This window comes from Erpetoichthys calabaricus (assembly GCF_900747795.2).
Source record: "Erpetoichthys calabaricus chromosome 1 unlocalized genomic scaffold, fErpCal1.3 SUPER_1_unloc_7, whole genome shotgun sequence".
Taxonomy (NCBI): domain Eukaryota; kingdom Metazoa; phylum Chordata; class Cladistia; order Polypteriformes; family Polypteridae; genus Erpetoichthys; species Erpetoichthys calabaricus.
Window position 1 is genome coordinate 466,616 of NW_026261598.1, and position 14,338 is coordinate 480,953.

General features: G+C 43.7%; 1 protein-coding gene and 2 long non-coding RNA genes across 45 annotated transcripts in view; 2 read left to right on the forward strand and 1 right to left on the reverse strand.

Annotated features, from left to right (window-relative positions):
* Positions 1–14,338, forward strand: part of LOC114644339 (NACHT, LRR and PYD domains-containing protein 3-like) — a 284,794-nt gene that overhangs the window by 47,174 nt on the left and 223,282 nt on the right. For 36 of the 43 annotated variants that reach the window (XR_007933987.1, XM_051921952.1, XM_051921987.1 and 33 more), the window contains one exon: positions 276–461. The exons of the other annotated variants lie outside the window; for them this stretch is intronic. Coding sequence is in view for 35 of the 36 variants with exons in the window: in XM_051921952.1 (XP_051777912.1) it covers positions 276–461 (186 nt within the window). In the remaining variant the exon portion in view is untranslated. The remainder of the gene's footprint in view (positions 1–275; positions 462–14,338) is intronic. 43 annotated transcript variants of the gene reach the window in all.
* LOC127526440 (uncharacterized) lies at positions 4,133–5,260 on the forward strand. The gene is made up of 2 exons (XR_007933990.1): positions 4,133–4,215; positions 5,169–5,260. It is a non-coding gene; the product is annotated as an uncharacterized LOC127526440 (long non-coding RNA).
* The window catches only part of LOC127526439 (uncharacterized), a 211,621-nt gene continuing 202,446 nt past the window's right edge, over positions 5,164–14,338 (reverse strand). Inside the window, exon 2 of the long non-coding RNA XR_007933989.1 lies at positions 5,164–5,256. This is a non-coding gene — a long non-coding RNA (uncharacterized LOC127526439). The remainder of the gene's footprint in view (positions 5,257–14,338) is intronic.

Sequence of the window (14,338 nt, forward strand, 5' to 3'; positions counted from 1 at the left end):
ACACCGTCAGTCTCATGTCTGTGACGTTCTTATCCAGTGTTGATGTCCACATGTCAGTCTGAATGACTTGGCACCAGTCAGTCCAGTGTGAAGGCAGGAGACCCTGTCAGGTATATAGCACCTTACTCTATAAGAATGGCAGTGGTCTCGTGTTCACACTGCACTTCAGTGAAAAGTCAGAATACAAGTGGCCATTGAACCTTTGTGTTGTTTGTCCTTCTGTCTGTCTGTCTGTCTCTCCTCATGTCCTCACTTCTCTCTCTTCTTCTCCACAGCCTGTCTCATTGTGGTCTCACCTCCAGATGTTGCTCAGCTCTCTCCTCAGCTCTTTCTTCCTCACACTCACGACTGACTGAACTGAACCTGTGCAAAAACAGCAACAACAACAACATGGAGGATTCAGGAGTGGATCAGCTGTGTGAGGGGCTGAGGAGTGAAAAATGCAAATTAGAGAAACTGAAGTAAGTGAACAAGAAGTGTGTGTGCGTGTGTGTGTGTGTGTGTGTGTGTGTGTGTCTCATGTATTTAATTTCTTCTCACTTTATCGCTCTGACTTTTCCACTCCCACAACACAAACGCTGTGTTTAATCAGGACAGAGTGCAGTGTCCCTTATGGACAGACAGAGTGACGTGAGGTGACACAACTGCAGATTTCCTTTAATAATTCAATTCATAAAGACAGCATTGTGACCCTGAGCCCCTCCACCACACTGGTCACTCTCCTCATCCTCTCTGTCCAGACTGTTGTTTTATTTCTTGTCCCACAAGCCCACGCTGTCCATTCTTTATTTTAATCTCGTACTTGTTCCTGTCCTCCATTGTCACTTTCCCCCTTACACTCCTCTGATGTCCTCACTAAAGTTTGTTAAAATAACTAAAATAGAATAAAGAGGAGAAACACAGTCAGTGTGAGGAGAAGAGACGACTAAAGTGACAGAAGACAAAGAGGAGTGGACAGCTAGAGCTGGACTGGAGTGACAGATAAGGACAAGGAGAATAGAAGAGCAAAGATAAGGAGAGACAAGAGAAGGAGATGAACAGAATGAAGAAAAGGATGAATAAAAGAGGAGGACAAGGCAGAGGATAAGGAGAAGGGGAGAGAGGAGGACAGACAGAGGAACAGGAGGAAAGGTGGACAGCAGCAGTAGAAATGACCAGTCAGCCATACACAGAAAGAGAAGGTCACAGGGAGGAGAGGATTAGGACTGAAGACAGTGTGGACAGTAAGGTGGGAGACACAGGAAGTGACCGCCATTATAGCCAAGTGGACTGAACAGGCCGACATCATTCTACAAGACATGACCCCCAGGTCTACACAGGACATCAACATATATGTCAGTGGGCTGAGTGACCGACAGGTGGACACACACATCATGTGCAGTAGACGTCAGAGACACTGAGAGGATTCTGGGAAGGTGACCTCAGTGGGCGTGTCAGTGAGATACTCCAGTGTGAGGAGTGGCGCCCTCTTGTGTTTGTAACTCACACTTGTGTCTCTTGTACGACATTAAAACAAGAATCTCACCACATGATCAGTGTAGGCTGTCACATGACTTTCTCAATAATCCAGTATATAGCGCCTTTTGATATTTTTATACACACGTGTTCTTCACTGATGACATCACAGGTCCAAACCCTCTGCCTCACAAATCCTTCTTTTGCCATTTCAGTCAATCAGGGTCTTCCTCAATGCCAGCAGACAATCAAATGGTCGACTGGAGATGTGAATAATTTGACGTCACTAAGGACACCTGTCACACTAGTCCTGTGCTCCACTGGTCACTCTGGTCACTGCGTGATTCTCTTTACTACTAAATACAAAGCTGTGTGGTGACACATGTCAGGGGTCAGTGGTTGTCTGCAGGTTTTTAAATTAAAATGGTGGACTCAGAGGGGCGTAGGTGGATGTGGTATTATGTATTATGTGGTAGATCTTCTTCAAGCTACCCCACTTGCTCACTATTTATAAATTGATAGATAATTGCAACGGTGAACAGATATAATGGACATAATTAAGGACAATACACATAATCCAAACAGACAATATTGGTCTGCTGATATGGCGACTGGAGGACAGACCTGCACAAGTTGGTTCGTAATGTCGGGGCACCAACTGGGTGTCCCCCTTTAATGAAGTAAAATGATACAAAACAAAAGTGGACGCGATGGCCCAACAAAACACACCTTTTCAGCTCAATAGACAAATTGACTTTGCAGTTGTGTGAACACAATGGCGCTTGCTTCATGTTGAGTTTGCGAGTCCAACATCAGACTCCATCCTCTGGGTGGCCGACAGCTTTTCAGAGTCCCACCCAGAAGGACAGGGGCAGCTCTGGGCACTGCGGCTGAGTCAGTTCCCCTCATTTGGTTTCTTCTCAGAGCTGCAGGTGGATAAGGAGAGACAGTCAGTGTGAGCGCCCCCTCTCGTCTCAGAGTGGTATCACTTACCTCACAGAGACAGGAAGGTCATCTACAGGTGGGCACACATGTGTGACAATACATAGAACTGGCCTGCTCATTTGTTTGCACTGCTTGTATTGTTGTATTCAGCGGCACTTTGAGAATTGATTTTCATTACATGTTTATTTGCACTTCATTTCTTCACTGATGACATCACAGGTCCAAACCCTCTGCCTCACAAATCCTTCTTTTGTCATTTTAGTCAATCAGGGTCTTCCTCAATGCCAGCAGACAATCAAACAGTCGACTGGAGATGTGAATAATTTGACGTCACTAAGGACACCTGTCACACTAGTCCTGTGCTCCACTGGTCACTCTGGTCACTGCGTGATTCTCTTTACTACTAAATACAAAGCTGTGTGGTGACACATGTCAGGGGTCAGTGGTTGTGTGCAGGTTTTTAAATTAAAATGGTGGACTCAGTGGGGCGTAGGTGGATGTGTTAGTGTGGGGGAGCAGAGCAGCCCTGGAGTGTTGGTGGTGAATTGGCAGAGCGCACTTTACACCTGCAGACACGTGTGGTTCAGCCAGTGTCCTCATTAGTGTTCTGGGGTGTGGAATTAGACACCTGCACCCCAGTGAGTTTAAAATGAGCCTGAGCAGAATAGTCAAGAAGAGAACTGAACAGGAAAGAAAAATGAAAAGATGGAGACGGAGGTTAAATGAGAAATAAAGTAAATGCAAAATTGTGGCTGATCTGATGCAGAGGAGTGGAGGTCAAAAAGTGGCCATGAGAGCAGTGAGCCTGCTCACCTGATCAGCTTGTCAATACACTCACCATCTCTCTTCTTCAAGCTACACCACTTGTTCACTTTATATAAAGTGATAGATAATTACAACTGTGAACAGATATAATGGACATCATTAAGGACAATACACATAATCCAAACAGACAATATTGGTCTGCTGATATGGTGACTGGAGGACAGACCTGCACAAGTTGCTTTGTAATGTCGGGGCACCAACTGGGTGTCCCCCTTTAATGAAGTGAAATGAAACAAAACAAAAGTGGACGCGATGGCCCAACAAAACACACCTTTACAGCCCAATAGACAAATTTACTGTGCAGTTGTGTGAACACGATGGCGCTTGCTTCATGTTGAGTTTCTTGGTCCAACAGCAGACTCCATCCTCTGGGGGGCCAGCAGCGTTTCAATAGTCCCACCCAGAAGGACAGGGGCAGCTCTGGGCACTGCGGCTGAGTCAGTTCCCCTCATTTGGTTTCTTCTCAGAGCTGCAGGTGGATAAGGAGAGACAGTCAGTGTGAGCGCCCCCTCTCGTCTCAGAGTGGTATCACTTACCTCACAGAGACAGGAAGGTCATCTCCAGGTGGGCACACATGAGTGACAATACATATAACTGGCCGCTCATTTGTTTGCACTGCTTGTATTGTTGTATTCAGCGGCACTTTGAGAATTGATTCTCATTACATGTTTATTTGCACTTCATTTTTGTTCATCCTTCTATTAACATTGAGTTGATAGTTTGGAAATGTAACAATAAATGTAATAAATGATTCCTGTAAATTTAAGAAATAGCAAATGTAAAATTTGATGTTAAACACATTATGACTTCTTTGGGACTTGAAATTTAAGACTTCACTCAAAACCTGCCAGACTTGACTCAGGACTTGGAAGTGAAGAGAAAAAGAAAAAGGAGAAGAAGTGAGCTGGAAATAAACAGAAGGAGAGCAGTGAGAGGGTGTCACCATTAGAGGGCAGAACTGGGCAGAGCAGAGGACTTGGGGACCTGCAGGTTTGGTGACGTCTGTGTGACTGATGGCCTTTGGTGGGCACTGATAATCTGAACCCAAGTCCATTGATTTTAACATTTTTAACATTTTGTTTGAATATTTCTGGTATTATCAAAAAAACTTGTAAAGACCCCACCATCTTTAGTTCACCTCCTTACTGTCCACTGGCCTGTCTTGACCTTTATAAAACAGATTGAAAAGGCAGGACATAAAGATATGAGCTGCTGCTGTGACAAATTCAGACTGTGAGGACACAAACATGTCACTCCTGTGACCCCCACATGTCCTGTGAAGTCAGCTGATAAAGTGCTGCGGATTTCCTTTGCTGTCATTTTGATCAAATCACTTATGGGCAGAGCTGGGAATGGACAGCAGTGGTCAGCAGTCATGGGGGTCTCTTCACAGACCACTCAGACCACCTCTGTGCCCACTGGACTGGACTTTGGTACACTGACAGTACATTTGAAGCTCGTCCTCCCGCTTTACTACAAATTAGTAGAAGGAAAAAGAAAACTGAGCTCAACATCTCTGAGGTGTTTAGTGGACAAAGGTCAGCTGGCCAATGTCACCGGTCAGTATGTGAGGTCTGAGTGTCCGGTCAGTCTTGTCTTCCATATTCATTATGTCGTCACTCTTAAAGTCAGGTCCAGTGTTTGTCCTTTTAAGCCAAAAGAGTGTCATCGTCATCATCTAATTACTGTGACGTGAGGAGAGTTCATCGTGACAAACAGCAGAGTTTCAAGCTCTGCAGTGACCAGAAAATCTAACAGTTGTCTTTGCATGATGTCCTACAAAGCAGATAAAATGTCTACACATCCTAAGTCTGACACAATGAAATCCCACTTTGTCACCTCCCCCCCTCTGTGGCCTTCTGTCTGTCTGTCTGTCTGTCTGTCTGTCTGTCTGTCTGTCTGTCCCTCCTCATGTCCTCACTTCTCTTTCTTTATCTCCACAGCCTGGACTCATGTGGTCTCACCTCCAGATGTTCCTCATCTCTCTCCTCAGTCCTCTCTTCTCCACACTCACAGCTGACTGAACTGCACCTGAACTTCAACAAACTGGGAGATTCAGGAGCTCGTCATCTGTGTGAGGGTCTGCGGTCCCCAAACTGTAAATTAAAGACACTTTGGTGAGTAAACAGGGTGAGGTGTGTGGGGTTATGAAGTCGCAGTTGACGGCCTGATGGACGGACTGATCACAGGACACCACATGGACTGACTGAAGGAAGGAGAAGAACAGGCAATGGGACGAGAAGGACAAAGAGCAGTGGACAAGTGTAGCTGGTTGGAGGTGACAGACAGGGAAGACAACAATGATAATGAGAGACAAAAGAAGGAGAACAACAAAGAGAAGGAGTGTGAGATGAACTGAGAAAAGGAAGAGCAGAAAAGGTGGACAGACAAGTACACAGGGAGGAGAGGTGACAGGATCAGGACAGGAGGAAAGGTTGGACAGGGTTATGGGGGTCATTTTGAACTAACAAGAGAGAGAAGAGTCAATATCAGTGGACAGGGTGGTGAGGGGACAGCAAGAAGAAACAAGAGGACAGTAAATGACAGAAGACATGAGAGTGAGGAGGAGTGGGAAAGAAAATAATAAAGAGAGAGACTGAACATTAATTAAGAGAGCAGGACACAGGAAGTGACCACAGAGGGGTCAACACCATGTCACCTGGACAGACCACCTTCTGTTGTGATTGCTCTAGCAGCACAATATAACAAAGGGGTGAAGCCTCTAGAATAGCCCACCAAACAAATGTCACCCCAAGTGGGCCCACCTCAGGCAAACAGGAGGCTTCAGGCCTGACTAGGCCTCAGAAAGGAGCTCAGGCTTTTAAATTCAAAATAAAATCAAAAAGAGTCTCAGAGACGTGAAGTGAGTCTGACCAGAGGGAGAACCATGAAAACTCCAGCTGGAGCAGAGACAAGTCCACAAGTGGTCTTCATAAAAGATGAGATTTATTAACAAAAGAAGACAAAGGGGCTGCCAAAGGCAATCCAAAGCTAACAACATTCAAAAAGCACAAACTGTAAGAGAATCTGAACTCAAGAGCCAAAGGTTCAAAGACAATAATCAGAAATAAAAACAAAAGAGCAAAATACTCACAAAGACCACCAATCACCAGAGCAGTCAAATGAGCCACAGCCTTTAGAGAGTTGGGGGGGCAGGTGGTCCTGTGTCATGGGATCAAACCACAAAATACAAGGAACGAGAGAGAACTGCAAGACACACACATAGATACTGAATAATAACTGAATAGAATAAAAACAACAGATAATACAGAATTAAACAAATAATAAATGAACAAAACAATGTTATAAAAACAATGGAAAACCATGAAGAAGAAAAAATAAAATAAAACTGTCAGCTGGAACCACAGAGGACCCCCAGCCTGACTAGAACACCTACACTGAGATGAGATGAAACTAAAAGGCCTTCAGAGGACGGTGACCTGACTGGACAGTGAACTGAGTGTCCGGTAGGGTGACAGACATGTCATGTGACTTAGGGACACTGAGGGGAATTCTGGGAAGTTGACCTGAGTGGGTGTGTCACTGTGACAGTGCAGTGAGTGAGGTGGGGTCCTCTTATGTTTGTAACTCACACTTGTGTCCTTCACAGGCTGGGTGGTAATGAGATCAGTGAGAGTGAGAAGAAGAACCTGAGGTCACTACAGGAGGAGCTGAACAGGACTGGACGGCAGGTTGATATCTACACATGAGAGGACTGAACATGCTGATCAACTGACCCCAGTGACAGTGCCCCCTGTCCACTCCCTCTAAATTCTCCTGTTTATACTTTTATAATCTCCTCAGCTCTCCTTCACATTTAATAAACTCTCCATGTCTTCTTCTCATCCTGTGTGCGTCTTCTTTAAACTCACTTGTGCTTCTCCACCCTGTTACCCTGAACTGGTCACTAAACTCCACAAGTTCAGACAAGAAACCCCTGAGTTTCACCAGCCAGAGGGCCACAGTGAGAATTATCATCTAAAACCAGCGGGGGTCACAAAGCCCACTGAGGGGAGCAGCAGGAGCAAACACAGGTGGACAGTCCAGTTGTAGGGTGATGGAGAGTGAGGCCAATCCTGGCATTAGTGACAAATTCTGGACAGGCACCGGGCCATCACAGGTCAAGCTGAAGGTGGCCTGAGCAGAAACCTCATAAACCTACTGCTCCTCAACATCAAGTGGTGGTGTTTGAACCTGTGTCTGCTCCACTCCTTGTTCACTGCCTCATTTGCACACAATTCATGTCATCTTCTGTTTGTGAGTGAACAGACTCTACAATGTGCTGATTTGGACTTCTGTGACACTTCAACACACACAAAGCTCAGGTCTCTTTGTCTTCTTTGTCATTCCCTAATTGTCACCTCACTGTCACCTCCATTTGTGTCCTCTTTAGAGAGCAGTGGTCTGAACAAATGAGCCATTTAATAAGAAATGAGAGCAAAAGGACAAGACAAGGATAACTCAGGCCTGCTGGTCTAGAAAGTGTGAGGGACTGTAGGCCCACCCAGGGTTGAATCTCATGCATTGAACCCGATGTTGACCGTGAACTGGACTGAGTGGGTTCAGAAAATGGAGGGATGAAGGACACCAAACACATAATGAGAAATAAGAGTGGAATTGGGATGAGAGTCCAATTACTGAGTCTCATCAGAATGGAGCAGAGAGTTTGATTTTCACAGTCAGCAGCCTTGAAGGAGACATGATGGCCATCTGCACCCTCTCCTGTGCTGAGAAGGCTGAAGATCTTTGTGGACAAGAAGACTCTGCTCTGCCTCAGTTGTGGTTCATGCTAATCCATGACATTTAATAGCCATTAAAGGTTATGCAGTCAAAAGATCCAAATAAAGACCGCAGTTTAAGAGATGGAAATGTGTGGTGCATTCTGCATCATGGGGTATATCAGCCCAAGAAACACAAGGTGTGTGTGGTATTCGATTGTGCAGCTTCTTTTCAAAGGACCACACTAAATGAGTAGCTTCTTCAGAGGCCAGACCTTACTAGCACACTGATTGGTGTCATTATGATGGTCCGCCAAGAATCTATGGCATTAATGGCTGATGTGGAAGCCATGTTCCTCCAGGTTAGTGTTCCTTCAGAGGATGCTGATTTACTCCGATTCTTATGGTGGCCAGATAGTTACATTAAAGGAATACAAGTGCCATTGTTTGGTGCCACCTCCTCACCAAGCTGTGCTAGTTATGCTCTCAGACAGTGTGCCGAGGACAGCAGGCATTTATTTGATGCTCCATTAGTAGACACAATTTTGCACAATTTCTTTTATTGACGTCTGCATAAAGTGTTGAATCAGATCAGGCAGCTCGGCACCCTCAGCCCAAAAGAAGGCACTCAGAGTCTCGGGACAGGCAGCAGAATCAGACTTTATTGTACGGCGCACATACAAACTCAGCTCAGATGACTTGAGACCCAAGCATTCTGTGAGCTTCAGATTTATTACAATTCTCATCACAAAATATCCCTCCTTCACACAGATTCCCATCATCTGCTTTCCAGGGTTTCTCATGATGATGACCTCGCTCAGCACATTTTCTCATAACAATCACCAGATGTTGCTGACTTTCTCATAACAATATCCTGCCATCATAAACTCTCTCATAACAATTTACTCTTCACTATCTGTTTCTTCATTAAAATCCCTTTGGCTGAAAACACTTATTTGTCTCTTTGAGGTGAGCGTCACCTGATCACTCCTCCCTAATCCTGAGCTGTTAAAGATTGACGGCTTTTAGTTAATTAGTTCTCACCACTACTTTGGACTCCGTAGAACCCACCTGTGAAAACTGGACTGCTAAATTAATAATTCAGTTAATGTTTACTCATTGCACTAACATCTCTTATGGCTGACATAATGGATAGCCATGCCAGTTAGGTGGCAGTGCGCAGCTTCACTGATAAGGACTACGCTGTGGACAGCTTGGCGTGGTGCCTCTTGACTACTTGAAATAAAAGCACAGGCCCATAACAATTAATACTTACATAGTTTAAAACTGATTTAGTATACACTTCAGCTATACACTTCTGTAACTTTATTATTATTCATAAAGAAGCACAAACATATAAACTTAAATGCTTCTTTAACCTACATATATATATGAGCGTCATAGTGAAACAGGACTAACTTTAAAAATCAAACAGGTATCGCTAGCTAAGCGGAGGTAAGGTACGCTCGTAAACGTGACCAGAGGAAGAGAGATTTGAATGGAGGCTGGTGTGTGAGTGAGGAGGGCCCCGCCTGGCTCCCCACTGCTGACGTCACGTATCCCCCCACCGTCGACCCACAGCCTCAGTCTCAGATTAGCAGAATATATTCCTCCTACACGTGAACTATGATTCTTAGCGCCATGAGGCAAGTCACAAAATTAACAAGAATGTTCAAGCAAATTGTAGAAAAAAGCCCGATCTAAATCCGTTAAGTAGTTCTCTCGTTCGCTAGCTAAGCGGAGGTAAGGTAAGCTCAGAGGCTGGCACATGAGTGAGGAGGGCCCCGCATCTCTCCCCTCGGATTTGCACAAAGAAATCGGTACCATAAGTGAACTGTGATACTTAGTGCAATGAGAGACGTCACAAAATCAACCGGAATGTTGAAGCAAATTATAGAAAAAAAACCCGATCTAAATCCGTTAAGTAGTTCTCTCGTGAAAAGTGGATGGACAGACAGACAGACGATGGACCTAATGTACTGTGGCAAAAGCGCTCTCTTGGCGTCGACCCAACACAGACTGAGAGCAGAGGCACATATTAAAATGAACAGAAAGATTTTATTTTTGTCTTCCTCGTGTCCCACAGGCCCTACACAGTCCACAAAACACCACAAATGTCACTTGTCTTTCTCCTCCACTTCTCCTAGGCAGCTTTGTCCTCCTCCTCTCGACTCTGGCGCCCCAAGTAGTGGCTGCAGGCTCCTTTATAGCCCACCCAGAAGAGCTTCAGGTGATAATTAACCTAATTAAGGCTGCACTCCTGGTGTGACTGTATTGCTGCCCAGATGGGCTCAGGAAGCCGTGCAGCTCCCCCTGGTGGTGGCCACGGAGCCCAACAGGGATGAGCTCCGGTGTTACACAATTGTCACCCTGATGTAACCCGGGGGAGCTGCCAGCAAGTGTTCTGGGGGACGTAGTTTGCATCCCATGGCAGCTCCCCTGGATCCAGTGTCAAAGGGGCATCCCAGCTGGGCATAGGTCCTGGCCGTCCACCACAATATATATAGAGATATTTATACCACACTAATATGAAAGCTTGCCTGTAGTGTTCCCATCATTAAGCCTTGAATGCTTAGAGAAACTTGCTTAATCTACAGTATGTCAGGCAGAAGGCCCAGCACTTGTGTTCCTAAATAAAAATCTCGCTGCTCGTCAGCTCACCTCCTTCACAGAACACAACATCCTCGATTCACAGAAATTCAAAACAAAGCAAGTAAAAGGGCAGGCAGGCTGGTCTTTTATGATAAAATCAGTGGTGGCCTTTCTTAATTAACTCCTTCATGGTCTAAGACTATACTAATGTGCACCAGGATATAAGGCTTATTTTCATATACGCTCCTGATTCTCTTTGAATATCTGCAGATCATCAACTTTAAGAATATACTTTTCTATAAAAGTCAGTCGAATCAGCTGGACAAAGTGTGTCTCTGTATCACAATCTGAACGCTGCCTCTGTTAGACAGGAGGCTTTAAGATATCAAGGTGGGTTAGCAACGGTCAAGTTGTGTTGGAAAACATCGCTGAAGATGACAGGGCAAAGGAAATAACAGGCCTTGACCTCGATCGAGTTTTACTTGCTACTGAAAGAGCACTAGGGGTACAGGCGTGTATCCAGTCTGACTGCTTCAAGTTTAGAGTTGACATCAACACCAAATCTCTAAGCAGAAGTTTACTGTCCATGGTGAGCTCTGTATGTGACCCACTGGGATTCTTAGCACCAGTGATTTTGCCTACAAGAAGCATTTTACAAGAGTTGTGTGGGTTGAGAATAGGGTGGGATGACACTGTGCCAGGACACCTCGCTCAGCAGTGGTCCAGGTGGATGTAAGATCTCCATTTGTTAGGTGAATTTGGACTCGATGGATGTTTCAAGCCAGCATGCTTTGGTGAAGCGGTTTCTGCTCTGTTGCATCATTTCTCTGGTGCTAGTCAAGTAGGGTATGACACAGTCACGTGTCTACTTCAACAGAACTGTAGCAAACTACTTTGTCAGTGAAAACGCTAGAGTTGGGCCAGTCAAGCTCATAACCATCTCATGATTAGAATTAACAGCATCAACTTTAGCAGTACGCATGGACAGAATGCTAAGGAAGGAACTACAGCTGCCATTACAACATTCTGTGTTTTGGACAGACAGTAACTAAATATATTAACAATGAGACAACAAGATTCTGCACATTTGTGGCTAATAAGGGATCAGCTATTCTACAAACGTCAAAGGGGTCTCAATGGAAGTATGTGAGCTCTCAAATCATTCCTGCTGATTATGCATCTAATGGCCAAAATGTGGATGTCTTTATGCAAAACAAGGTTTGACTGTTTGGGCCCGACTTTCATAGCAAACCAACCAATGAAGGGCAGAATGTCGAGATCCCCTGGCAGATCTGACTACAACAGACCCTGAGATAAAGAGAAGTGTCCTGGTTAATTCAGTTGTGGCTAATGAAAGGGTAGATGGAGTTAATCAGCTGATAGAGTACTTCTTCTTATGGATGACACTTAAAAGAACAGTGGCATGGTCCTTTAGATTAAAAATGATATTACTTAACCAATGCAAAATGAGAGAGGAGCTAAGTGCAAACAGAGCACAGAGTGAAACAGACAAAGTCCCACAACAACGCCAGCTGCACCAAGGAAGGTTGTCTTCTCAACTGCAATTAAAGAAGAACTGAGGAGCTTATGCAAGCTGAGATGGAAATAATCCATCATTGTCAGTATCAAGAGGAAATCTCAGCTCTACAAAAGAAGAAGAGTAGCTGGGAGCCTGCGCTGATAGCAGTAACATCTACAATCTAAATCTGATACCTCAAGATGGAACTCTTTGTGTTGGAGGGAGAGAGAAAGCCAAGAACCCTGCTATCAAGACCATCATGTGTCATAGTTAATACTATCATATTCTTTTTAATTGCGTCAAAGGTCCCAGATTCCCGAAGCTAATTCTTGAAACAGGAGAGTCCTGTCCAAGTGTAAAACTTGTCGCAGGCTGCATAGCACAGCTGGTCACCAACTAAAGGCGGACCTACCTAGAAACAGGGTCCTTCCAGATGAACATGGATTTGTCTGTAAAGTTTGTATGAAGACGATAACAATGACATTTGGTAGACAAATCACTAAGATCTGTGCTCTGCAAGAAGCAGAGTGAGGCATATTTCTTAATTTTCTAATGACTTTGTGTTATGGTAATTGTTTCTAGGAACAGAAAACAGTTAGGGGTCGGGTATGTGTGAGTCAGGCTTTGCATTGACGTTTTTATGTCCTGTTAAGTTGAAGATATGTTAAATTTACTTTGTAGTTAAAGATTAGCTTTTGTATTAAGAACAGGGGTCGATAATGATTCTGTTTAAAAGAGATATTGTTTCTTTACGATGGGTTGCAGGGGTTAATGTGAACAGAAAGTTTTATAAGTTGGTGTGTGTGGATTAAAAAAGCCATGGAAGCACAGAGTTTTCTTACCGTGTCTGTCTTAAAGTTTCATATTATACCTGTGAAAATATATAACATAGAAAATAAACATTGTTTGATTTACACAACAATGGAGTGGATAAATGTGAAGTCCCAAGGACTGGACATGTGTAAATTATAGCAGCAGCCACACGTTGTTTCTCACCTACACTCGGCTCATTTCTGATCTGCCATCCCACCTGTTTCATTATTTGACTTTGCTATGTTAACTTTTGTTTTCTCAGATTGGGTTGTAAGCTCTGTGCTCAACGTACCTGGAGTGACCTGGCACACTGATTTTGGGATGTTCTTCCCCTAGAGAGTTGTCTTCACCATGGCTTGACCACTTTAAAGAGTTTTTGGAAATGGGAAAATATGTGTAAAGAAACAAGAGATGATGTTTTAGCAAAGTTTGGGTTTTCTTCTAAAGTTATAGCAGCCCATTCTTGCTCCATCTCAACCACGGCAGAATGTTTCTATGGACTTTATCACAGATCTGTCTCCTTCTAAGGGTTTTACATCTTTAATGAGAGTAGCTAATCACTTTTCTTCATACATTCATTTCATTCCCCCTAAAAACTACCTCTATGGGTTTATATCAGTTTCCTTCATCAATCATTGCTGGTTGTGGATCACAATTCATGTCTTGGTTTAGGAGAAGTGTTTGCGATTGCTTGAGTTGAACTGTCAACTTAACATCAGGTTATCACCACAAAGAACTGAAGAGTCAAAGCATCACTGGCAAATGTCCAGTCGTTATCACCAAGTAGTCACAGTCCAATGTGTGTTTAATGGAGAATGAAAAAATGATAGAAATGAAAGAATTCATGGACACATTTAGCAAAAAAGCCCACCAAAGCACTATACAGTATGTACCTCACTGTAGTGTCTCATCAAACACAAAAGCCAGAAAAATGGTCAAATTCTTGTGCCACATTCGTTATTTCATGTCAACATTTCTGACTAGCACTGTGGTCCTTTCTCTTCACGATATTGTCTGTGGCATTCCCTCCATATCACCTTTCTCATAAATGTCACCTTACTTTAATTATTTTCACAGGTTTTGAGATGGATTTGGGGGGAATATCGTTTATATTTTTATACCACAGAAATGAAATCTCTCTGTAATGCAACAACCGTGTCAAATTTGTGCTGAGAGAAATAAATAATAGAAACATAAATATTATTATTATAAGGGCATACTGATGCTCTGTGTTTTTACATGACAAGGTGTAAAAGGTTTAGAATAATATTTTTCACACTATGTGCAAACAAAGACTTGTGATATTAAAATGTGTGTGGTGTGAATATAATATTATTAGATGAGATTATTACTGTAGATGAGATGCAGCTTGTAAATTGGTAAAATATGTAAAGAAGACCATGGAGCTCATAATGCAATGGCTGACTCTGTGAATGACGTTACATCTGACAGGAGTTTGACACAAGCTGAA